This window comes from Ursus arctos, unplaced genomic scaffold (genome assembly GCF_023065955.2).
Source record: "Ursus arctos isolate Adak ecotype North America unplaced genomic scaffold, UrsArc2.0 scaffold_21, whole genome shotgun sequence".
Taxonomy (NCBI): domain Eukaryota; kingdom Metazoa; phylum Chordata; class Mammalia; order Carnivora; family Ursidae; genus Ursus; species Ursus arctos.
The window spans coordinates 15,140,402-15,166,815 of NW_026622886.1; the positions used below are offsets into that span (position 1 = coordinate 15,140,402).

The 26,414-nt window shown below is 35.3% G+C and overlaps 1 protein-coding gene across 5 annotated transcripts in view; it reads left to right on the forward strand.

Annotated features, from left to right (window-relative positions):
- Positions 1 to 26,414, forward strand: part of ANKS1B (ankyrin repeat and sterile alpha motif domain containing 1B) — a 1,053,061-nt gene that overhangs the window by 393,496 nt on the left and 633,151 nt on the right. For all 5 annotated transcript variants that reach the window (XM_044384492.2, XM_044384493.2, XM_044384494.2 and 2 more), the window contains exon 10: positions 19,567 to 19,732. In XM_044384492.2, the coding sequence (XP_044240427.1) occupies positions 19,567 to 19,732 (166 nt within the window). The remainder of the gene's footprint in view (positions 1 to 19,566; positions 19,733 to 26,414) is intronic.

The window sequence follows — 26,414 nt, forward strand, 5'->3', positions numbered from 1 at the left end:
AATAATTCCCTTATTTTCTTCTGCTCTTCTCTATAAAAGTCTCCCCAAGTTTTGTAAGTGGAGCACTTTTTAACAACTTCTGGTTTGGTGCTTGCTGGTTAGAATTGATTTTTGCCCAAATAAACTCTTAAAATGTTTAAAATGTGTCAGTTTATCTTTTAACTCTATCTCTTGCTATATATCTCACATTTTCTTTTTTTTAAAGATTGATTTATCTATTTGGGAGGGCAGGAAGGGCAGAGGGAGAGGGAGAGAGAATCCCAAACAGATTCTCTGCAGGGCGTGGAGCCCCAGGCGAGGCTCAATCTCACAGCCCTGAGTTCATGACCTGAGTCAAAATCAAGAGTCAGACAGTTAACCAACTGAGCCACAGCTACTGAATTGTAGGAGTTTTTTTGTATATTTTGGATATTAACCTTTTATCAGTTGTATGGTTTGAAAATATTTTCTTCTATTCCATAGGTTGCCTTTTCATTTTTCCGATTGCTCCTTTTATGTATTTTAGAAGAGTTTGTGAAGGATTGGTATTAAGTCTTCTTTAAATGTTTGGTAGAATTCACCATGAAAGCCATCTGGAACTGGCCTTATACTTATGGGAATTTTGAAAATTACTAATTATATCTCTTTACTATAGATCTACTCACATTTTCTATTTCTTCTTTAATCAGTTAGGGTAGTTAGAATCTTTCTACGGATTTGTCCATTTCATCTAGGTTATCTAATTTGTTGTAATAGAGTTCTTATATTATTCTTATATAATCTTATTTATTTCTGTGAGGTTGATACTGCTCTTTTCTCTTTCAGTCCTGATTTTGGTAATTTGAGTCCTTTTTTATGTTGGTCAGTCTAGCTAAAGTATTGTCAATTTTGTTGATCTTCCCTAAGTTCTAGCTTTTGGTTTTATTGATTTTCTCTATTGTTTTTCTATTCTCTATTTTCATTTCATCTAGTCTTTGTTATCTCATTACTTCTGCCTGCTTTGGGTTTACTTTTTTTTTCTGGTTTCTGTATTTTGAAGATTATGTTATTGATTTGAGATCTTTCTTTTTTTTGTTACAAGTTTACAACTATGAATTTCCTTCTAAGAACTACTTTAGCTGCATTTTGGGATGTTGTGAGTTTTTTTCTCACTTATCTGAAACTATTTCCTAATTTCCCTTGTGATTTATTCTTTGGCTCACTTGTTATTTAGGAATGTGTTTTTTAACTCCCATATATCTGTGAGTTTTCCAATTTCCTTCCTTTATTGATTTCTAATTTCATTCTTTCATGGTCCAAGAACATACTTTGTATCATTTCAGTCCTTTCAAATTTATGGAGACTATTTTATGGTCTAACATAAAGTCTATCCTGGAAAGTGTCCCATGAGTACTTGAGAAGAATGTGTTTGGTAGAAAGTTCTATAGATGTTTGTTAGATCTAGTTGGTTTATGGTGCTGTTCAAGTCTTTTATTTGCTTGTTGATCTTCTGCACAATTCTTCTATGCATTATTGAAAGTGGAGTATTGAATTCTCCAACTATTATTATTGAACTGTTTATTTCTCCCTTCAATTCCATCAGTGTTTACTTCATGTGTTTTGGGCTTTGTTGTTAGGTGTATATATGTTTATATATGTTGTGTCTTCCTGATAGATTGACCATTTTATCTTTACAAATGTATAAAAGTTCCTTTTAAAAAATCTCCAGTAACAATTTCTGTCTGAAAGTTTCTTTTGTTCAATATTAGTACAGTTGACCCTTGAACAACATGGGTTTGAACTGCATGGTTTCACTTATACATGGATTTTTTTTTTGCAATACAATACTGTAAATGTATTTTCTTTGTGATTTTTTTTAACATTTTCACTAGCTTGCTTTGTTGTAAGAATACAGTGTATGATACATATAACATACAAAATATGTGTTAATTGACTATATTACTAGTAAGACTTTTGGTCAAGAGTAGATGATTAGTAGTTAAATTTTGGGTAAGTCAAAATTACATGCAGATTTTTGATTGCATAAGGGGTCAGTTTCCCTAACCCCCATATTGTTCAGGGTCAACTGTATAGCCATTTTTGCTTACTGTTTGCATGGTGTATCTTTTTCCAACTTTTTACTTTAAACCTGTTAGTGTCCTTGAATATAAAGTATGTCTCTTGTAGATAGTATATAATTGGATTATTTTTTAAAAAATCTATTCTGCTAATATCTGCCTTTTGTTTGGAGTACTAAATCCATTTACATTTAATGCAATTACCAATAAAGTAGTACTTATGTCTGCCATTTTACTATTTGTTTTCTATATGTCACATCTTTTTTGTTTTTCTTTTCCTCATTTACTGCCTTCCTTTGTGTTAAATAGATATTTTCAGTTTACCATTTTAATTCCCTTCATGTTTTTTATTCTTTTCTTTTTGGTTATTTTGGAGGTATTCTATGATTACAATTAACCTTACAATTCTATAATTACAATTAATTAAATTAGCCTTTTCCAGAGAGGCTGCTGAACATGTTCAATCTTAGGAATTCTCTTTGGATGTGAGGATGTTTGTACGGGTTTGAACCCATTCAGCTCCCCTCTCCTCTCTGCCAATGGCTTCTAGGCTGCTGGCTTTAAGATTTACTATTATTATGAGACTGCTAGTTTTTTCACTCTAGAACTGGGGAAAGCGAAATAGGAATGGAATAAGTTAAAATGTCACAATGCTCATTGTACAAAGATTCTATTCATTTTCTGGAATAAATTCCAGATTTATTTGCAGCATAGATTGTTGTAAGTTTTTAATTTCCCGAGTTCTGAAAAAGTTGATTTTGATAATTTTTTTTGTGAGTATTTTTATTGCTTTTATGGAGGAGTGGATTTTTGGAGATTGTTACTTCTTCTAGAAGTGCTTCTTCACTGGCCTTTAAAAGAGGTGGGGAGTAAGTCATGCTCAAATTCAGTGTTAAGATGAATTAATAAGCAGATGAACTTAGAAAAGAGTACTGGCATAGAGTTGACTGGAAGGTGCAATAAGTAGATGAAATTGGTGAGTTGAAGCCTAAACTGAGAGTTTTGTTTTGAATAAAAGGCATTTGGAAGGTACTTAGTTTTTGGACCATGAATAATGCGAGGGTAATGATGTTTGAAGATTATTCTAATGGTTGTGCGTAGAATGAAATGAAGCTGTACCAAAAGGGAAATGAGTTCAGAGACAGTGGCAATAATATACATTGTGTGGTGTTGAGGCCTGGTTTAACATGGCAGCTGTGGACATAGAACTGCAAGGGTGACTCATGAGACTTGGTGATATGGATGGGTCTGAGGAGTAAGGGAGTAGAGGAGCTTCAAAAGATATAAATGTTGCCACTCTGCTTTGCAGAGATCCTGGTAGAGTAATAGCAATGAGGATGGTTGAAAAGCAGACAAATGGCAAATTTTTATTTTGACATCTTATAGATCCCATCATTTAACTAACAATCTTCTTGCAGAACCATGATCATAAAGATTACATGAATATGTATTGGTTATTAAAGCCAGGGTTTTAGGCTATCAAAGCTAAATATCATCAAGAGGCCTCTTAAATCACATTAATTTTGAAAAAGAAGAAGGAAAGGTTTTTTTGGTTTTGTTTTGTTTTTTAGGTCTAAAGATATATTCCAGAATGTTTATTATGTTAACTTACTTTTCTAACATGTAATTCTCTGGGAGAGCAGATGTAAGAATTCTAAGGTTTTGTATTAATGGAGTTTAATTATGGTGTGTAGAAATGATAGTTTCACAGCTTTGAATGTGTATTAATAGTGCATCTTTTATAAATAAGAGAGTCCTGGGTTCAAGCACTGCTTGTACTTAGAACACAAAGCTTTTTTGTCTGTATGTGGCTCATCATTATCTTCCAAATGATTTCCCTCCCTTTTTTTCCCATAGTCCTTGAGGAGAGAAAGCAATAAATGAAAAATGAGATGATTATTAATGAAATGATCACTTTATATAATTGAGAAATATTAGTTCCTATCTGGGATCAAAGTCAGCTTTCTGGACTCTTTCCTAACCTATTTCTCATTCAGTTGTTCACTTCTGTATATACTTCTAACAAGGCTGAACCTAGAGATAGCCCTACATATTTCCATTTTGCTGTTGTACCATAGTCGTCTTCAGTATTTTAAATAATTGTATTATTTATCAATATTTGTGCTCTTCTAGATTTTTTAAAGCATTAAGTCACAGCTTTGTGTCATTTACCTTCATTTGGAAGCTAAAATAACAAATATAAATTATGATGTTACCTTTATTTGGAAGTTAAAATAACAAATTATGATGTTATTTTACTTGTCTCTGTGAGTAGAGAGGTAAATGATTGCAAAAGCATTTTCTTATTATTAAAGTTTCTGTTAAAATAGCACAGTGTGGAAAAGCTTTGGGAAGCCATTCAAGTTGTTCACCCTATTCTTAAGACTTTATTTTTCTTAACATTGGTTATTTATGTTATTTATTTATTCATTCTTTTTTAAAATTGATTCAATCATTTAATATAATTTAAAAATCTTTTGAGAATCTACTCTGTGCAAGAGTTTTGCTGTGTTGAGTTCCATGAAACATACAAAAAAAGCACTATTTGGAACCACTTGCTCTCTGGGAAGAAAGAATTTAGAAGTAGCTAAGAACATAAATACCAAGTATGCATATAGAATCTGAAAATCTAGTGTATCATGAGATACTCAATTATCTATACCAAGTATTACTGTTGTTTTTAGATTCAGAGAAGAAAGAAAGCCATAGAGGCAGGAGTAGTCTTGAAATTCTTCATGGACTAAGTAGAATTTTATGATTGGTTGTGAAAGAAAATAATTTCTGTGGGTCTAGAAGAGCTCCCTGGTCCTTGGAAGGAATGGCAATAACATAAGCAAAAAGGCAGAAGCAGGAATGTAACATTCAGAATAAGAGCTACTACATACATCAGCCTTTAGGGAGCAGAGGGTTTGTGCTGAAAGGTATTTTTTGGGAGGCATTGGAAGCTTTAAAAAATAGAATAATTCTTGGGGCTCCTGGGTGGTATAGTCGGTTAAATGTCCAGCTCTTGGTTTTGACTCAGGTCCTGATCTCAGGGACATGATATCAGGGTCATGATCTCAGGGTCCTGAGATTAAGCCTCATGTCAGGCTCTGCACTCAGCAGGAGTCTGCTTGAAATTCTCTCTCTCTCTCTCCCTCCCTCTCCCTCTCATGCTCTCTCTCTCTCTAAAAGTAAATAAATAAATCTTTAAAAAAAGAATAATTCTTATAAAATTCATATTTTTATTCAACAAATGTTTATTGGATGATTACTATTGTCTTCTAATAATACTATGATCTGGGGCTATAATACCTACTTTTTAGGAATGATTTGAAGCTATAGATCTCAACCTGGATCACTGTATTGAGGCACTATAAAGGGCTTGCAATATCATACAGACACCAAGCCTTGTTTGTAGATTACATAAATAACAGATCTTAATATCCGTATCCATATTTATTATTATCAGATGTGCAGCATATCAAATGTTTTGCTATGATTTTAATAAAATGGAAATTTATTGCTGCATTTATTAATATATTTTTTTTTCAAACAACAGATCCTAAAAGAATAACTTATCTATTGGACTTGGGCAGAGAATAAGGGTTCCTTTTTGTTTTTGCTTTATATTTTCAGGTGGGGAGACTGATTAGTTTAACTGGGCTTTTATCTACTCCTACTTACTCCTCAGGGGAGTTAATTGATTTGTAAATTTGGGAGCAGAAACCCGAGCATGTGTCACTAATTCTTTTTGTGATCTTGCCTGCAGAGAGGATGTGCAGTTAAACTTAGTAAAGAATCTGCTCAGGCTTGGGAGACCTGATGCTAGTCTAACTAATTTTGGAATATAGTAATAGCAAGCCTATATTGCCATGCACCTAACCACATTTACTAGTATCTGCTACGTCACTAACCTGGTTGATATTTTAATCCATTTGCGTGAGTCCTTTGTTTTATTCACGGGTTGGCTAACTGTGGTCTTTGGGCCAAATTTGACCCACTCACTGTAGGCCAAATCTGGACAAACTCTTCCAATTACATATTGTGTGTGTGTTATTGCTACAACAGTAGCACTGAATAGTTCTAACAGAGCTCATATGGCCTGAAAAGCCTAAAATATTTACTCTTTGGCCCTTTACAGAAAAGATTTGTCATCCTTGGGACTCTTATCTATAATTTGGTCAGGGAATGAGGAAGTCATTTATTGTACTCCCTAAATTACTTAATTAATCCTATTATCATAGAGGGGTTTGTAAAAATTTTTACTTTGAAAAACATGTATTGTTATTCAAAATGGTAAAAACCCTTTGCTTTCTGTAGAAAGGTAGTGGAGTCAGGGATGGGAGTCTGGGGGCTATTCAAGTAAAGTCTCCAAGCCTAGTTACCGTAGTTACCCAGGGCCCCTTACCATTACCAGAACAACCAACAGAAAACACATGGCTGTGCAACTTCATCATCAAATACAGCATTTTGTTCTTAGGAATCTGGTGATGTCCTTTGTCTTCCTATTATTTAAGTCTCAGTTATTTTTCTCACAGCTTGACGTGGTTTGTCTCTTAGTTGTGAACCCATTTATTTATTTAAGCTTGATTATTCAGTTTTTTAGTTCATTTATTCAGTGTTTACCCATTTTTCTAATAATCTGTTTTCTGTCTCTTTCAAAAAAATGAGGCTTTGAACTCTTCACATTGTAAAGAAAATCTTTTATATAAATAATTTTGGTTTCTTTATTTTTCTTTTCTTCTCTTTTTTGACTGTAAGTAACGCTTCGTGGACAATATACTCCTTAGTCTTTTAGCTTCAAGGTTGCTTCGTATGATACACTTTTCTCTTTGTTCATCTTGTTCTGGTGAAATACATTCCATTTCTTTTGACTTCTTATGTAGATTATCTAGGTCTTTTATTGAGGCTTCGTACCAAGCTCGTCCCTATTTAGTTTTGCTTGGCATTTGGTGTGTTTTCAGTTGCCTTTGTTGATTTATTAAGGAGATTATTCTTGAGATTTCACCATCTTCAATTTCACCTGGGATATGCAAATTTCTACATAATAGCACCAGAAATAAAAATTAAAGTTCATTTATATTTGAAGTGGTATCATCACCTTTCTCAGGTGGTATTTAGACTCACAGAACTTTTTTTTTTATTCTGAAAATAGCATGTGTATATAGTTTTTAAAAAATCAAGCAAAACAAAAGAGAATGTGGTCTCCTTCCCTAGTGTTGATCACCAACTTTTAGATCATTCCTTTCAGAAATATTCCACACAAATATAATATATGTGTACATATTTTCTTTTTGCATAATGTGAACATACATTATATATTATTTTTCCTTTGTTTTAGCTCAAAATATCAGTACCTACACATTTATCTCATTTTTTGAATGACTAGTAATAGTGGCTACATTTACTGAGCATTTAGGCACTATACAAAGGCACTATACTTAGGCACTATATTAAGTACTTTATAATATAAATTCATTTCAGTTTATTTCAAATTTATTTCACTAATTTTATCATTTCATTCATAGTCACCAACAACACTTTTAAGTAGTTACCATTAGTATTCTAATCTTTGCCAAGACAACTTCGCTGAAAATGATAGAGTTGGGATTTTGTTTCCACACTCTTTACTTTTCCAGTGTTTTTCAAGTATATTTCACCACCTAATTGCATCAATATGACCAGGGAAGCTTATAAAACATACATTTCCAGCTCACTGTCAGAGATTCTGATTTAGTAAAAATTTGGGGGAGAGTAACAAGTCTGAATTATTAACAAATGGTCCATGTGGATTTTATGTAGTCTAAGATCTGTGGACCTCCACATTATACTACATTGCCTCCTTGTACGAATGATATTAAATAGTCTCTTAATGATAATCTAAAAAGAATTTCCAGTACTTTCATATTCTAAACAATGCTTCAATATACACATCCTTATATGTACATTTTTCTTTGTATTCATGGGTTTAATTAGGAAAGATTTCTAGAGGTAGAATTCCTGGGTCAAAGAGCATGTCCGTTTAAAATTTTGATACACTTTTGGGAATTTTATCAAGAACAGAGATAATCCTCTTTTCCTCTCTGGTCTCTAGTTAAGCAGTGGTTATTTTCCAAGGAGTACAAATTTAAGAACACTAAAAAAGATTAATTAGAAGGTTATTTTTTTTTTCAAGCAGTTCCTTTTATTTATTCTTTTTAACCCTTGTATTATTTTGTTAGGGCTGCCATAACAAAGTACCACAAATTGAATGGCTTAAATAACAGAAATCCATTTTCTTGCAGTTCTAGAGGCTAGAAGTCCAAAATCAAGATTATCAGGAGGGTTGGTTCCTTCTTAGTGCTGTGAGAGATAATCTGTTCCATGCCATTCCACTTCTTCCTAGTAGTTCAATGGCAGTCTTCAGCACTCCTTGGCTTATGGCAGCATAGCTCCATTCTTCACATGGTGTCCTCCCTGTGCATGTGCCTGTCTCTAAATTTCCCTTCTTGATAGGGCCACCAGTTACTGAATTAGGGGCTCACCCTAGTGACTTCATCTTAATTTATCTGATTACATCTGTACCACCTTATTTCTAGGTATGATCACATTCTGAGGTAGTGGCGGTTAGGACTTTGACCCATGAATTTTGGGGAGCTATAACTCAACCAATAGTAGACCCAAAGTGATTGCTGATAGTGCCCACACTGGTTTCTCAAGACTTTCCTATTGACATTTCTGCTGTAGTTTCAAATCTTAACTGGCACCTCCAACTTTGAAGTGACTGATAAGAGAAGCTCAACTAGGAATCAAGATCCATGGACATTAATTTGTAACACTTTCTAAAGGGAAACAATATCCTGACAACCATTTACAACTTAAATGATCACTACTCATTACAACTTTTTTCATTCATGAGAGAGGCTTCAGAAGAGGCAAGCTTCCCTCTACATCACCCTTCCGCACACACATTTCATTATTTGATACAAGGATTAAAAATAGCAATGCACATAATTTTTTAGAAAGTATGAGTGATGATTATGTAATTCATATAAATACTGCCTTACAGTACCATGATGCTTTAGGAATAATAATGGTGGTTGATCAATCCCTTCTGTTCCCAGGCAAAGGAAGAAAAATTTTAATATGGCAAAAGTCCAAAAACTGATGCTATCTAAAGATCTGCTTTCTAAAGATCTCTTGTAACAGTTGACAATAGGCTGTAAAGAGAGGTTTGATACCAATACATACTTCAAAAATGGAACCCATTTTTCCAAACCCTCATCAACACTGTGTATTATCTACAACAATTTGATCAAAAATGGTATATCATGTATTACTTTAGTTTATATGTATATTTAAATAAATGAGATCAAGCATCTTTTCATATAAGAAATTTCTAGTTGTTTCTTATCAACTACTCCTATCCTTTGTCCACTTTTTCCCTTGGGTTGATGATCTCTTTCATCTCAATTTGTAATTCTCTTTAAATAATAAAGGTATTAGTTTTTTGTCATATGTGTCAAAGAATCTGTCATTTGTCCCCTTTTTTTTTATATATTTCAGTGGCTTCATAGAAAGTTAATATCTGTATGTACTCAAATTCATCAATCTTGTTCTCTATGGCTCTGGTTATATGTCTGGTTATAGCTCCTGGTCAAAATTCATTCCTATTTTAAGATTATTATTACAGGGTTATTTACTTATTATTTAAATGTTTATCTGGAATTTATTTTGGTATAAGGAATGAAATATTCACCCAGCTTTATTATTTCTTTCCAAGTGAGTAATCAGTATCTCACTGGCAATTATTATATAACCCATTGTTTTCTTACTGATTTGAAATACCACCTTCATAATATAATTTTCCACAAGTATTGGAGCTTTGTTTTTTAAAATTCTCTCTTCTTTTGCCTTTCAATTATTGCACCAGAACCATTTATAATTTATTTAAATATCTGCTAAAGGCTGATCTCCACCCCCTCCACTACTTTTCTCTTTTCAAATTGGTACCTGGCTATTGTCATACATTTATTTTTCCAGATGTACTTTAGGATTACTTGTCAAGATCCAAGATGCAGTAGGACGGAAACTCTATTGCAATATTACTGCACTAAATTTAAGACTAAGTGAAAGTGAAAGAATCACTATCTTTAAAATATCGAATCATATCATAATATAACAAGGTATATTTTTCCATTGGAGTTTAATTTTAGTGTCTGTCTCTCAGTCCTGAATAGTTTCTGTTGCCTCCCTTTGTGATGCCTTCTGCTGGATTATTGTATCAGTTTTCCATTACTGCAGGAACCAATTACCACAAACTTAGTGGCTAAAAAAACCACAAATACATTATTTTACAGTTCTGATAGTCCAAAATGGGTCCCACTGGGCTAAATTCAATGTGTTGGTAAGGCTGCATTTCTTTTTAGAAACTCTAGGGGAGAATCTATTTTTTTGCCGTTCCTAGTTTCTATGAGCTGTGCCCATTCCTTGGCTCATGGCTACCTTTCACCTTCAAAGCCAGCAACGGCTAGTCAAATCTCTCACATTGCATCACTCTGACACTGACACTTCTCTCTTTCACTTACAATGACCATGATAATCCAGGATGATCTCCCCATCTCAAGATTCTTAACTTAATCGTATCTGTAAAGTCCCTTTTGCCATGTAACATATATTCACAAGTTCTGGGGATTAGATTGTGGACATCTTTGAAAGGCCATTGTAGTGCCTACCACCATCATCAATGTTCCTTTCCCTAGGGCTGTCTGGCTGTCACTCTTTCTTTCCTCCCACCCAAAGTCTCTCATTATTATTTTCTTATAATTCTATATTTATGGAGTAGTCTTCCATATTTGAATGTCATTGTAAATCTTTAGGGGATAATGTTCTTGATATTGTGAGACACATCAGAGCAATAAGACCACTTCCAAAAGCTTTTACCTCCTGTGAGTCATTTGGAATGGTGAATCATCTCTACCTTTGAAAGAGCTATAAACCCACACTCACCTGTGTTAGTATTACTGCTCCTGTTATTAGAAAAAGGATTCAGGAAGCAGTTAGCTTATCATAGTAGTAAGCCAACACTTCTCCTTGTCTTATTTATCTAACATCTCAAAACTCATCTAAGTCAAATTACCACCTTCTATTCCCAAGAGATGCCTTGTGTTGATCAGGCTAGGCTTGAAGACTTCCAGCGGCAGAGAACGTGCTACCTTCTAGGCAGCCAGTTTCATACTGTGAAGCTCTAATTGTTAGAAAGCTTATTCTGAGTTGAAATCTGTCTCCTTGTTACCATCTTTCCATTTACACTCTTTCTACCCTCTTAGCTGTAGAGAACAATTCTAATCACTCTTCTACTTCTCAAATACTTGTGATAAATGTTTCCCTGTACCTTTTCCTCTTTAATCTTTTCTCACATGACATAGGTTTGATACTCAAACTTTTCATACCATGTCCAGAGGAACCAATCCATTTGGTCTTTGCACCTTTTCTAATGTAAGCCTCAGTACCAGGTTGAGGGGACTAGGTATGGTCTCGCTGCATTGTTGGTTAAGCTGCTTCTGTTTCCCCCATGTGGTTAAGAATAGAGCTATGTTAAGAGGCATGTTCACAGAGATGCTCTAGTAATCTAGAAAAGCCTCTAACGTAGCCTTATTTCTGATAAAAAGTCACATCATTGCTACATTTGAGAAACAATTGTGTCCATACTCTGGGCCCCTGGTTGTTGCCAAGGTTCTTCGTAAGTCAGAAGGCCAAGTATCCTTTGGCCCTTTTGATGAATAAAATCTCGTACCACCTTACAAGGATGGTCAAAAATGATACGGTTAGCCTATCTTTTATGTAATTGCTAAACTGGATAATTCCCAATTCTAATTAGCACAGAAGAAGGGAGAGTTGTCACATTTGGTAGTCTAAATATCATACTTGTATTGAATCAGCCAATGTCACATAATGTTTTTAGTACATTACACTGTCACTCATGCTGTCAGCTGTAACTCCTAATTCTTTTTTCATGATATTGCTAATCTATATACTCGCATGCTGAATTTTTATAACTAATTTCTGTGCTGAATTATAGGGCCTCACATTTAATCACTAATAAACTTTGACTTGTTAGATTTAGCCTACCACTGGTGATTTTAAACTATTGTAGGAGCACAGTTTAAACAACATATGAAAGCATATTATGTAGATATTTTATTACTCCTATTTGTTTTTCTTTGGGGGGGGGCATATGTTCTATTAATTTATACAACGCTCTTAGTATGCATCTTTTTGAAGAAGTATTGTTTTGTCCACACATTGCACAATCAACTATAGCAGGTAGGATGAAGCTGACTAAGTAAGACTAAGCATCAAAGCCAGACATCCCCTCAGGAGCTGTGAACTTGGGCATTTAGGACCTTAGGGGCCTGTTCAGGATTCAGGGACAGGACATTATTAGGACATTATCGCTCCTCAGCAGAGAGCTGGCAAAGACTAAGGCAGAGAAGCAGTCTTAGGTATGTTACTATTATTATTATTATTATTTTTATTTTTAAAGATTTTATTTATTTATTTGACAGAGAGATAGAACCAGAGAGCACAAGCAGGGGGAGTGACAGAGGGAGAAAGAGAAGCATCTCCCCGCTGAGCAGGGAGCCCGATGTGGGGCTCGATTCCAGGACCCTAGCATCATGACCTGAGCTGAAGGCAGTAGCTTAATGGACTGAGCCACCCAGGCGCCCAATATGGTACTACTATTAAAATATGAAGAACAGAAACAAGTCTAGGCTCCATTAACCAGGCATTTGAATAAAGGTAGAGGCTAAATATTAAGAAAAAAGCAAAAACTGCTAACCAAATTGGAGCCCAGTTTTGCTAAACCAGCTACAATGAAGCCTTGAAGGTGAGTCACAAATTGTTGGGCCCGTTCTTTTAATCCCTCTGGTCCATTACCAGGATTTATCATCAAAAGTATGTTGGCAATTAACCTGTGTATCAAAATCCAGGTTTCCCACTATAAGTAAGAGGGCTTGCAAAGGTTAGGACGTTGACAGGGTTATACCTAATAATGTATGGAGATTTTTATTTCCCTTAGTTCTGACAATAAAGATCTTATCATAGTCTTTTTATATCTGTGATACAATAGTAGGAACAAGGTTAGCTGTCACAAGACCTCAGTGGGAGCCCTGAAACTTCCATTAACCAGATGCTTAATATTGGACAAGTCACTGAAGAATTCCAAGCCTTAGTTTCTGGATGGAAATAGTAATAACATTGATAGGCTGTTTGTGAGGGCTAAAAAAGAATCATCTGGGCAAATGAAATACTATTAATTTTGCAGACTATAAAACACCTCACAAGCATAAGTTGCTCTTCTTACAGCGATTTGAATCTGTGATAGTTTTTGAATAACATTTTTTTTGGACTTCATTCATTTGACAAATATTGAGCGCATACTATATGAAAAAGATGGTCATGGTCCTTGCCTCTATGGTTCTTGAATTCTAGTGGAGGATACAGGCCTTAAAATACTAACTGAAATATTAATTATTTTATGTACTTATTTTTAGCATGTATCGATAGAGTTTTACGATGAACATGGCACTTTGCTAGGTGCTAGACAAGCATGTCTTTAGAAATTAACCTGATTTATCTTATAGATTAATGGGATTATGTTTAACCTCTGGTTTATGCTTCCAGATCTTGTTATTTTAATCAGTTTACTTTCTGGATCATTAATGCATCTAATGAAATCACTCAATATAGAAATTCTGAGATATCATGAAAGACCGTGTTAAGTGTTTAAAAAGAATCATGATGTACTATGACTACAGCCTTTTATGATTCTCTCTCAAAGTTATGATGAAAATAAATGAGTTGATTTTTACATGGCTTACTCTTAGTAACCTCATGCTAGTGTTTGAAAGTGAATTAATTGGGAGAAGAACAGGAGTGGAGGGAAAGAGACTAGTTACGAAGTTGTTCCAGCAGTTCAAGTGAGATACGGTAGTGACCTGGACTAGGGTGGTAGCAGGAGTGGAGAGAAATGAATGTGTTTGAGGTATAATTCAATGATGAAGTAAGGGACTTGGAGACTGACTGGATATGGCATTGAGGAAGAATAGAATCTTCTTAAAAATAAACATGACGTTAATCATGAATGCTTTGACAGGGATGAACATGAGGAGAGACTTTTCCTACCAGATAGTAAAATTAATTTTAAGGTTTTAGTAAGCAAAACAGTGTGATTCTGGTACTAGAATAGATTGACATATGGAACCAATTAGAATGTCCAGAAACAGATTCAATTAAATGTAAGTGTATGGTATATACCTGTTGTCACAGGAATTCTGTTTTTTCTTTTTAAATTTAAATTCAATTAATTAACATATAGTGTATTATTAGTTTCAGAGGTAGATTTAGATATTTCTCAGTTGCATAGAATACCCAGTGCTCAATACATCAAGTGCCCTCCTTAATGTCCATCACCCAGCTACCCCAACCCCCCACCCACCTCCCCTCCAGCAACCCTCAGTTTGCTTCCTATAGTTAAGAATCTCTTGGTTTGTCTCCCTTTCTGATTTTGTCTTATTTTAGTTTTCCCTCCCTTCACCTATGATCCTTTGTCTTGTTTATAAATTCCAAATATCAGTGAGATCATTTAATTGTCTTTCTCTGATTGACCTATTTTGCTTAGCACAATACCTTCTAGTTCCATCCACAGTGTTGCAAATAGTAAGATTTCATCTTTTTGATGACTGAGTAATATTCCATTGCATATATACCACATTTTCTTTATCTATTCGTCTGTCGGTGGACATCTGGGCTCTTTCCATATTTTGGCTATTATAGACATTGCTCCTATAAACCTTGGGGTGCAGGTGCCCCTTCGGATCACTATGTTTGTGTCCTTTGGGTAAATATGTACTAGTGCAATTGCTGCGTTGTAGGGTAGCTCTATTTTTAACTTTTGAGGAGCCTTCATGCTGTTTTCCAGAGTGATGCAGAAAAAGCATTTGACGAAATACAGCATCCTTTCTTGATTAAAACTCTCTGCAGTGTAGGGATAGAGGGAATATGCCTCAATATCATAAAAATCATATATGAAAAGCCCACAGTGAATATCATTCTCAATGGGGAAAAACTGAGAGCTTTCCCCTAAGGTCAGGAACACAACAGGGATGTCTACTCTTGCCACTGTTGTTCAACATAGTACTAGAAGTCCTAACCTCAGCCATCAGACAAAAAAAGAGATAAAAGGCATTCAAATCAGCAAAGAAGAAGTCAGATTTTCACTCTTCACAGATGGACTCCACCCAAAAATTGCTAGAACTCATACAGGAATTCAGCAACATGGCAGGATATAAAATTAATGCACAGAATCTGTACACTAACAATGAGACAGAAAAAAGAGAAATTAAGGAATCAATCCCGTTTACAATTGCACCAAAAATCATGATACCTAGGAATAAACCTAACCAAAGAGGTAAAGGATCTGTACTCTGTAAACTATAGAACACTTATGAAAGAAATTGAGGAAGACACAAAGAAATGTAAAAATGTTCTATGCTCATGGGTTGGAAGAAAAATATTGTTAAAATGTCTATGCTACTCAAAGCAATATACATGTTCAATGCAATTCCTATCAAAATACCAGGAATTCTATTTCAGTAGAAATAGCTGAACATGTACACAAAGATATATGCGCAAGAATGCTCCCTTAAAAGCAAAACATTGAAATTTCAACATAATAGGATTAACTAAATAAATCATGACCATGTGTATATTGAGACTTAACCTTAAATTTATCATGTAGACACATTTTTGTCATTGAAACTTGTTCACAATGCATTATTAGAAGTAAACCTATATCACATTATAAAGCATTACATACAATACACATACATATTTTTATATAACATCTTCATATAAGATTTATTAAAAAAACCCCTTCATCCCACTTTGGGTGGGAAGATGCAATGTCCTCCTCAAGATTTCTATAGAATCTACAGAATACCCAGTCTTGGTTCTCATGATCACCTCTTGCTGCAAACTCCTGCATCTGTACAACTTTTGATTTCATTCATTTTTCTCACTTTGTGTCTATTCCTGACTCTCTACCCCTTGTCTACTAGGATAAGTTACATACCCTGGTTACTTGTACCAAAAGACATGTTCAGAAATGTTACTAGCAAATTGTTCTTAATAACAAAAAACCTAGGAAATGTGTAAAAGTCCACTGTCAGGAGAATCTGTAAGTGAATTATTGTATGCATATACAGTGAACTCTAATACCACATTTAAAATAAATGAAACTGAGAAACATAATGTTGATTGAAAAAGTCATAGAAGAGCAAGAATATTTTATACTATTCTTATGAAATTCAAAAGCATATAGTATGAAACAATTTATTCTTTATTGATACTTAACAAATATAGTTCCAGTTCAACAACAATCCAAGGAATTATAAACCCGAAGTTCAGAACAGGAATTAGCCCTGGTCAGGGAGGGAGAAGGAGTGACTGGAAAGGGGAACACAGGTGGGAAGGGTTAGGTTTCAATGGTAATGTTCTAAACTGAGTAGTGCACATGCACAGATTCGTTTTTTTATTTTATTCTATCACATATCCATCCTCTTTTGAGGGATACTAGTCAGATATTTTGTGAAGTGTACCTTTTTTTTGACAATATGAAATATTTGAATAAAAAAGCACAGTTTTGCTATCTTTGTTTCACCATCTTCTTCCCTTGGGGCTCTCACTCTCCATAAGGAAACTGTGTACTGTAGACTTCTCCAATTAGAAGTAATGGCACTTTCTTCAGAAGCAGATGAGGGTGCACTTCACTGTTCTTTAAAATATTTTTTTTCCTTCCTTTGCACACACCAACATGTACATACACATACATTTATGGAGGGAAGCAGCCTGGGAGGATATATACCAAAATATTACTATTAGTTATCTGAGTATTTTCATATAATTTTTTTCTTTTTCTTTATATTTTCTAATACTTCTGTAATAAGCAATATACTTCATTTTTAAGGGGACAGCCAACTAACTCATCCTGTGTGGTTAAATCAGAGTATTTTTCAAGGCCATTAAGTCTTCATATTTCTTTACAAACAGAGTACAATTCCAATCTAACCAAATCCATGAAGAATGGGTTGTTCTGATTAACAGGTTGTTCTGATTTTAGGATGTCTCTAGGGTTTAAACTAGAGACTTTTTTCATGACTCTTTATAATCTTATTGTGGTAATCCTAGTTTTTTTTCACTTTTGATATGCAAAACAGTAAGCAACACCAGTAAACAATAATGATAACCAAACTAAAAAGCAAAGTAATTTATATCTGAATAAGGCATAATCACTTCCCTAACTGGTAGTTAGAATTTGTTAAAAAGGATATTAGAGAATGTTCAGTTGATCAATAAGTATTTATTGAGCACCTACTATGTGGTAGGACTTGTATTAGATTCTGGTGATAGAGTGGTGAACAAGACAAATTCCACCTTTCATGGAGTTTACAATCATCTGATATATTCACTTTACAATGTGTGGTGGTTTTTAAAGATTTATTTATTTACTTATTTGAGAGAGAAAGAGAGAGAGAGATCATAAGTGAGGGGTGGGGGCATAGAGGGAGAAGCAGACTCCCTGCTGATCAGGGAGCCCCATGCAGGACTTGATCCCAGGACCCTGGGATCATGACCTGAGCTGAAGGCAGATGCTTAACCGACTGACCCACCCAGGCGCCCCTACAATGTGCTTTATAGATAATCTTATCAATAGATAGTTCTACTGAAAGATTTCCTGTAATGAGAAGTTTCTTCTGTTGCTTTAGAGTATATTTTTCAGTCATTGTTACATTAGCATTTTTATTTAAAAGATAACCAATAATATTAATTCATAGAACTTTTTTTTGTATTGATTCAAATTTGCCCTTTTTGACTTATAAACACTAGTCTTTGTTTTGCCTTTAAGAGCTTTGGAATAAATCTACCACAGCAGCTTTTCCCCTTTCCCTGCTTTGTGGGATAGCTCTTCAGGGATAGCCGTTCAAACATATTGAGAGAGCTATTATGCTGCTGTGAGGCTTCTCCAGGATAGAACACTGCAGGTCCTTTCATCATTTCATCTGTGACATGGTTTTTAAATCATACACCATCTTGATTGCTTTCCTCTGGATGCTTTCTACTTTGTCACCCTTTGTTGTTAAAAATAAATTACTCCCAATTTCCTGCTTTCAATAGGGTAGAGTGAACATAATTGACTCTCTGATATGTGAGGGTCTGGTATGGTCTGAAAGCAATTACACTGACCTTGAATACTTACTCTACAGTACTGTAAATATCACTATAGAAAAAAATAGGAGCTTATACTAAATCTTTATTGACCCTTGGATATATCTTGGAAGATTTTTTGAAAATGAATTTATTTTTTTATTTATCTTTTTCTTTTGATAGTGAATTATGCTTTATAAAGGTAAAAAACATCAAAAAGCATGATTAATTGTTAAATTCATTATGTAGATATCTGTTTTCTTCTCTAGTAAACTGTGGGCTTTCTGAGGGCAAGGTTTATATCTTATTAGTTTTTAAAAATCTCTGTCACTTAGCATAGTCCTAAGTATATATGATAGATGCCTAATAAATATTTGTTGCCCAATTAATGCCTTGTATAAGAATTTAAGATCTTGTGAAATGAAATGAATTCCCACTTTTAGAATACATCAAAGAATCAGTAGTATAGAATTGGACCTTAATTTTATCCTAACCCGAAAAGAGAAACTTTAGTATATTAGTTAGCAGTATTCACAAGGAAAAAATACTAGTGTGTTAGGTGGGAATACTTTTACTTCTAAATGACAAAAAACCCTACTATCAATGGCTCAAACAATATAAGAACGTTTATACTTAAGAAGGCTGGAGTAACTAACTAGTCCTTGGGCCCTTTCAGTAGCTCAGTGATATCATCAGGTCCCAGGCTCTTTTTATCCTTCTGTTGCCATTCTTAGTCTGTTACCTTTTTTATCTTAAGTTTATTGCCTATGGTCACAACATGCCTGTCCTACCTCCTGACATCAAAACCACATCCAGAGAGAGGAAATTGAGGATGGCCAAGCTCTACAAGGACCTCATTGCATGTCTTTTCTCTGGGGAAAAATATTTTCCCAGAAGCCTCCCTTGCATCCAACTGGCCAAAATCAAGTCATATGTCTCGCTATCTCTAGGAAGCAGGCAAGGGAGTAGAGTCTTGGGAATAACTAATGATTAGTTAAGCAACAGTTTATGCCACAACTAGAAAATCGCCACATACTACAAAAAGAATCATGACAAGAGATCATGAACTTCACTATGTCAGTGATAAATTCAGGGGAATCAAACTGTCAGGACCCTTCTAAAAAGATCACTGATTATATCGGGGTTACATGATGGCATAACTTATTCAAACAGATGAATCAGCACCTCTTAATCACTTTTGGAAGAACTGATGAATCTGATTATCTTTTCTAGTTTTTATAAATCAAACAAGCTGTGTCTTTATCACAAAGCTATTTTTATTTTTTCTCCTTCCTTTCAGGAGTCCTATCCAAAGAAGAGGAATTACACTATGGAAATTGTACCATCTGCTTCTCTGGATACATTTCCTTCGGAAAATGAGAACTTTCTATGTGATCTCACGGACATAGCCGTTACAAAAAAACCTTGCTCCTTAGAAATTGCAAGGGCCCCTTCTCCAAGAACTGGTAATATTTCTTTTTTAAAATTAAAAAAAAATTTTTTAGAACTGGTAATATTTCTTACTTACATTTGGACCTATTCAATTTGCATGCTTGTATATGTGAAGATGTATCATTAATATTTTGATTTTCTACAACATATTAAACATGAAAATGCCCCAATATAGTCAAACTAATCTTTTTTTTTTTTTTTTTTTGCATTTTGAAGTGTGTCCAGGTAGGTCAGAGTTTTTGATATAACGCCTCTTAACTTCCTGACAAGAGCTCTCAAGGAGTGGTACTATATTGGTGAAGGTACTTTGAAACCTTGCAATAGTGAAAGACCTGTAGGTCAGACACAAAGCTTGGTGTTCTTTAGAACTTCATAGCAGATTTAGTAGCAAGGCTCTTTCAATATACTTGTCTGCATACTGTTTTCACATTATTGAAATGTACTCAGGTACCTAAATATTTTATGGTATTTTCAGATACATTATTTTATTTGTATTATAAATTAGTGCACAAGGCAAGTAAATATTATGCCCATTTTACTAATAAGGAAATTGGAGCTAAGTGTCTTATTTAAGATCAATTCATGAGGGGGCCTTTCTTGAACATGGTGTTTGACTATCATCAATCATATCTGCTTTCTGTTCATCAGCATTGCCTCTAAGAAAGAATGCAGGATAGTAACATGAAATCTAATGATGGAGGAACGTTTCAAGTGGGTGGTCAACATATTCAATGCTGCAAAGGAGCTGTAAGAGAAACTCTAAAGAGAGGCATTTTAGGTTTGACAATCTAATTGCTGCTTAATTTTGAAAAGTAAGTTTTAGTAGCGATGAAATAAAACCAGATTTCTGGAAGTTAACAGTGAGACACTAGAAAATGGAAGTGGAGAGTACAGATTACCCTTTCAAGAAGATTAGAAGAGTTATGATAGTAACATGAGAAGAAAGAGGTTCAAGGGAGAAATAGCTAGTTTATTTTAGGATAAGTAAGCCTTGGCCAAATTTAGCAGTTAGAGGAATTCACTGGTGGAGACCAAGAGATTAAAGATAAAATATAAGAAGAAAGAATAAAATGAGTAGAGAAGACTGAGATAGTCTAAGAAAACACAGACATTGCTTCCCCCAGAAAGAGGAGAAGATAAAGCATGGTTCTGAATATAGAGAAATTCTGAAATATGTATTTCCAAATAGATTAAATTCCTGGGTTAAGATAAAAAGTCAATGGTTGAAATGAAGGGGCAGATCTTGAGAAGGGTTTAAGTAAAATTCAGAAATGCCATTTTAGATAATAAGCTGAGAAATTTTATAGAAGTGGACAAATAGGTTTTTGAGCAGCATTGAGGCTAGGGTGTTGTATGAATCATAAGCATGCAGAAGGAAATTTTTTAGGATGTGGTAAGAAAATAATAAATAATAAAGAATATAGTTAAAATTTATTGAGCATTTACCAAGCCAGATGCTGTTCTAAGTGCTTTATATACCTTATTTCATACAATTCTTTCCATGATATAAGGTAATAATATCATTATTACCATTTTACAGATGAAGAAACTGTGACATTGAAATATTAGGTAACTTCCCACAGTTCTATGTTAATAAGGGGTAGACTTGCACTTGGGTTGTCTGATCAGTACTCTTAAATACTCTGTTATACTGAATTATATTGGGAGATGAAGTATAGTTGAAATCATGAACCACATACTGAAATTCTCCAGAAATGTGGAGGTATGACCGGAAGTCCACATATGGTAGCAATAAAACCAGAAAAAGAATGTTACAATAGGATAGCATAATCTTCGGAAGAACAGCAGATTTTGGATAAAGGCAGAATAGTGGGTGATCAGAAGCAGTCACGGAGAGTGAAGACAGTGCCGATCCCAAAGTATGGTAGTTGATAAGAATGAAAACTCTTCCATAGGAGAAGAAACCAGGAAATACTGTGGAAGTTAGGGGGAAAGCTCAGTTAATATAGGAAGATGGAAGGCACACATGAATGAAAATGTAAAAGGACTTTAATTAGGGCATAGGGAATAGGGGTGTATTGGGGATGGTAGAGGCAGGAATGAAAGAGTCAAAGAAGACAGGGATTTATTCATTAAACAATCAAAAACTAATTGAGTTCCTTCGTGTGCCAAACAGTGTTCTGAGGATAGAGGGATGATACAGACATGCACCCAGGTAACAAGGCTGACTAGGCTTCTCCTCCTGAAAACAAATAAATATTCTGGCTAAAAATACAGAAAAGAAAAACTTCTAAAAAAGCATTAAAAATGTGACAGGAAAATTATATAAATTGAATAACATTTAAATTAGGAACCTTTTGGGGGTCAATAGGTTAGTAAGATATAATCAGGGCAAAACATTGATGAAGGTGGAAACCTAGTGTATTACTAAAGCTACTTTTGTCCTGAGGGAATTTTCTGAACCTGCTGTTGAACTCTGGTGCTTAAGGCCTCATAAACCTCAAGGTTTATGTACAGAAAAAAAAAAAATCTCTGTGCCTGTACAGCATAGAGACTTTAATAGGAAATTCTTCCTCCATAGAGTTGGAATTTCAGGGGCTACACCTCACAGTAATCAGAAATGATTTTGTGGCACCTAGGTGGCTCAGTTGTTTAGTGTCTGCCTTCGGCTCGGGGCGTGATCCCAGGGTCCTGGGATCAAGCCCCACACCAGGCTCCCTGCTCTGCTGGGAGCCTGCTTCTTCCTCTTCTACTCCCCCTGCTTGTGTTCCCTCTCTCGCTGGCTGTTTCTCTCTCCATCAAATAAATAAATAATCTTAAAAAAAAAAAAAGGAAATAATTCTGTCCCATAACCTTCACCCCAAGGAAAGGTAATTTGTCATGAGAAAAACAAGGAAGGAAATTCTTGAGGTGTTAGTACCACAAACCGGTCCTCACACAGATTTGTACCCAAAATTTCTATCGCCTAAATGTTACAAAAAATGTCAACCCATGCATTTAGTTTAAAGTAATACCCTTAGACTTCAAGCAGAAACAAATGTAAGCCCTCTAGAGAGGAATATACTCTTTTTCCAGGTCTCAAATAATTTCTATAAATGCTTTTCTGATTAAAATCAGCAGTGTACAATAATTAAGTCTATAAGGAAAGAAACCCTGAAACCAGAATCACAGAAACAAGAAAGAACAGATTCACACATGAAAAGACTTCAAATATTGGAATTATCAGATGCAGGCTAAAAAATGACCATGCTATTATAAACACACACTTACACATGGAGAAAAACTACCTCAAATTTAAAACTCAGTGGTTAAGTAGAACAGCAGATTAGATTCAGCTGAAGAGAGTTTTAGTGAGCTGGAAATTAGGGCAGAAGAAGTTTTACAGAATATGACACAGAGAGACAGAGGTGAAAAATATGAAAGTGAAACTAAGAGACTTGGAGGGTACACTGAGAAATCCTAACTTGTCTATTTAAAGCTTCAGAAGGAGAGGAAAGAGAGAATGAGACAAAAGTAATATATTCGAAGAGCCAATTTTCCAAAAGGCACAGCCTTGTTCTTGCACTCACATGGAGGGGGACAAGTGAATAGTTAATTTCAAGAGTATAATAAGTGTGAAGGCAAAGTTATACAAAGTGCTTTGGGAATAGACAAAAGGAACATTTACTTTCACCTGGGAGAGTGGGAAAGACTTCATGAAGTCTCCTTCATGTGTCCATTATCGCTATTTAACAAGCCACCCCAAAACTTACTGTCTTAGAGGAACACCAGTCATTTAGTTTACAAATCTGCAAGTTTGGCAGAGTTCATTTGACAGGGACAGCCTGTCTGTGCCACTTGGTATGAGCTGGGGATGCTCAACTGGGGGAGAAAGGACCCATTTTCAAGATGGCCCACTATGTGGCTGGCAAGTTGGTGACAGCTTAGAGATTGGCTGGGTTTACAGGCTGGGGACCATTTTTCCTCTCCATGGACTGCTTGGGTTTCCTCATGACATTCTGGCTAGATTCTGAGAGCAAGCATCTGAAAAGAACCAGGTGGAAGCTGTATCATTTTTATTATCTAGCCTTAGAAGTCACAGACCATCACTTCTATTATAGTTCCATGTCTACTCAGATTCAAGGGGAGAGAACGTGAACCACATTTCTTAATGGAAGGAGTGTCAAAGTTACTTTGTAATAAGAAAATGTATCATGGGAGGTACCTTTGCTGTCAGTTTTAGAAAATACATTTTTCTACCATCTGTTCTTTGGGCACAATAATTTATATTCTTTTCCTATGCAAATTATACTTGTTTATACCTTCAGGACTTCCGGTCATCAGCCTATAACAGCATGAGCTCCAAGTCTAGGTTCAGGTGTGCATGAATCTCCCTGGTGTAGTTCTGATGGTGCAGGTTCTTGACTGCTTTTGCTCTTGGCAGTGATGACCTGTGAACTAGACAAGTTATCAGTCTCCTCTCCTACACACCCAACACATAATAGTGAATCAGGCATAGAAGAACCAAAACTGACACGCTCATCTAAACACAGGGGAAAACAAGGCACATGGTGGTCACTAGCCTGTGGCAATTCTGAATCTAACCAGGCACAGCTCCTTGATTAAGACTCAGTCTTATGGCATAGGAATTGTTCTCTGTGGCACTTGGTTCCACTGTCTGAATCATTATTTTCCATAAAAAAAATAGCCTGTGTTTATAGCCGAATATCTTTCTTACTTGCTTTTTGTCTGTTAAAGATTAGGGGCCAAAAGGGCCCTCTTCATTTTATATTTCTGTTCCTTACAGTTCAGGTTGATACAATTTCTTTTAAAACTTTGTGGACTTCTTGTGTTCCAATTTATATTCCACTCCATTAGACAAAAGCTTATCTCCAAATAAGCTCTTCTCTGCTTTGGACTGCTTATGAGATTTCTGTGAGATAATGTCCTTGAGATTCTTAGAAACCCTATTACTGAACAGGGAACACCTGTGAGTCATGCCCTTAAAAATGCTTGGAGGGTCTTTTGTCTGTCTGAAATATTCTATACAGCACCACCTGAGAGCTTCCTTAAGCCTTAACAAATGATGTTGTATCTCACCCAGATTTGGTCATTGGCCTTCTTAATTTGAAAATTGTTTGCCATTTGGAACACCTGCAAATAATAAATCAGTTTTGTTTTTGTATGTAGAAATTCCTGGCTCCTTTATATTTATTTGGTAGGTCATTCTTCAGTTCTCTCTTGGCTTGCAAGTTATCATAGGCAGCCAGATGAAGCTAGGTTGCTCTTTAAATATTCTTCCTGGAAACATCCTTAGACCATAGAGTTCATTTGGTTCATTTTCTATTTTCTGCGTTACTGCAGATGTCAATGTTGCCAGACTTTCCACTACTACAACACAAATGATGCTCTGCTTTTAGCTTCTGATTACATTTGCTCTCCTTTAAGCCTTTACCAGTAGGTTTCTCATAGTTCTGTGGGCTTCCAAGAATCCTCTCTTTGGTGCTTATGGCTTCCACAGTCACTCACTTGGAGACCCTTCCAGCTTCTGTCTGCTGCCCAGTCACAAAGTTCATGCCACATGTTTTAGATTTTTGTTATGACAACACTGCATTTCCAAATATCAGAATCTATTCTGGTCATTGATGGCTACATAACAAACTACCTCAATACTTAGTGAGTTTAAAAAAATAGTCATTTATTTTGTTTATAAATTTTGTTTGTAATTTGGGGAGAACTCTATAGGGACAGCTTCTTTCTGTCTCAAGTGATACCAGCTGGAACAGCTTCAAGGAGTGCTGAAGGATCCATTCTCCGTATCTTACTCATATGGCTGGCATGGCCTACTTAGACTTCCTCATGGTAAGTGATGGTGTTCCAAGAGCAAGCATCCTAGGAGAAGTGAGGCAGAAGCTGTATTGCTTTTTATGACTCAACTCAGAAGGCAACATCACTTCCGTGGTAGTCAAGAGTCTACCTATATTTAAGTGAAGGGGATTTAATCACCTCTCCCCTTTATAGAAAAGGTTCCTGAAGTCATGTTATAAGAAGATATTCTTGTAGCCTCTTTTGGAAAATACAAACTCCCATAATACCTGAGCTGTTTATTGCTGTTATTCTTTTTTCAAGTGGGATAGAGTTACTTTGCATGGATATATGATTTTCCGTGATTGTGTTCAATCATCTGGATTCAGTATAAAAGAAGCCAGTTTGCTCCTTTGACTTGGGCTTAATTCATAATGATTGGTCTGCATTTTTTACCATATGTGAATTCTAGGGGTGAGAGAGTCCAGAATTTAAGTGGAAGAATTTTTCTTTTGGATGATACAAATAGGGATGAATACAAGTCAGAGCAGTTTCTGTTCTAATTCTAGATGGCACTTTATCAAGTGAACCCCACAGAATTTCCCTCCATAATCAACCTAGCAGGTCGAAGAGACCATTAGCATCACTGTTTGTCTTCTGTCTGGATGAGGTTGTGGTCTGTGTCATTTCCTTTGTTGATTCCATTAATCCATAGATTTTGCATGGATCTAATTACTTCCAAGTGTCACTCTGTTATGCCTGGTCCCTTGTGACTCATACCTAGCTTTGCCTTTTCCCCTCAGGGCCAACTAACTAAGCTGATGAATTCAAGGAAGTTACTGCCCTCTGTTGAGGCTACTGATGTTTTCCCTTTGTTACCAAGTTCCTTACTGACTTAAACGTAAGACTTTCAGATGTGGAGACATCTCTTGCGGTACATGAGTCTTTTAG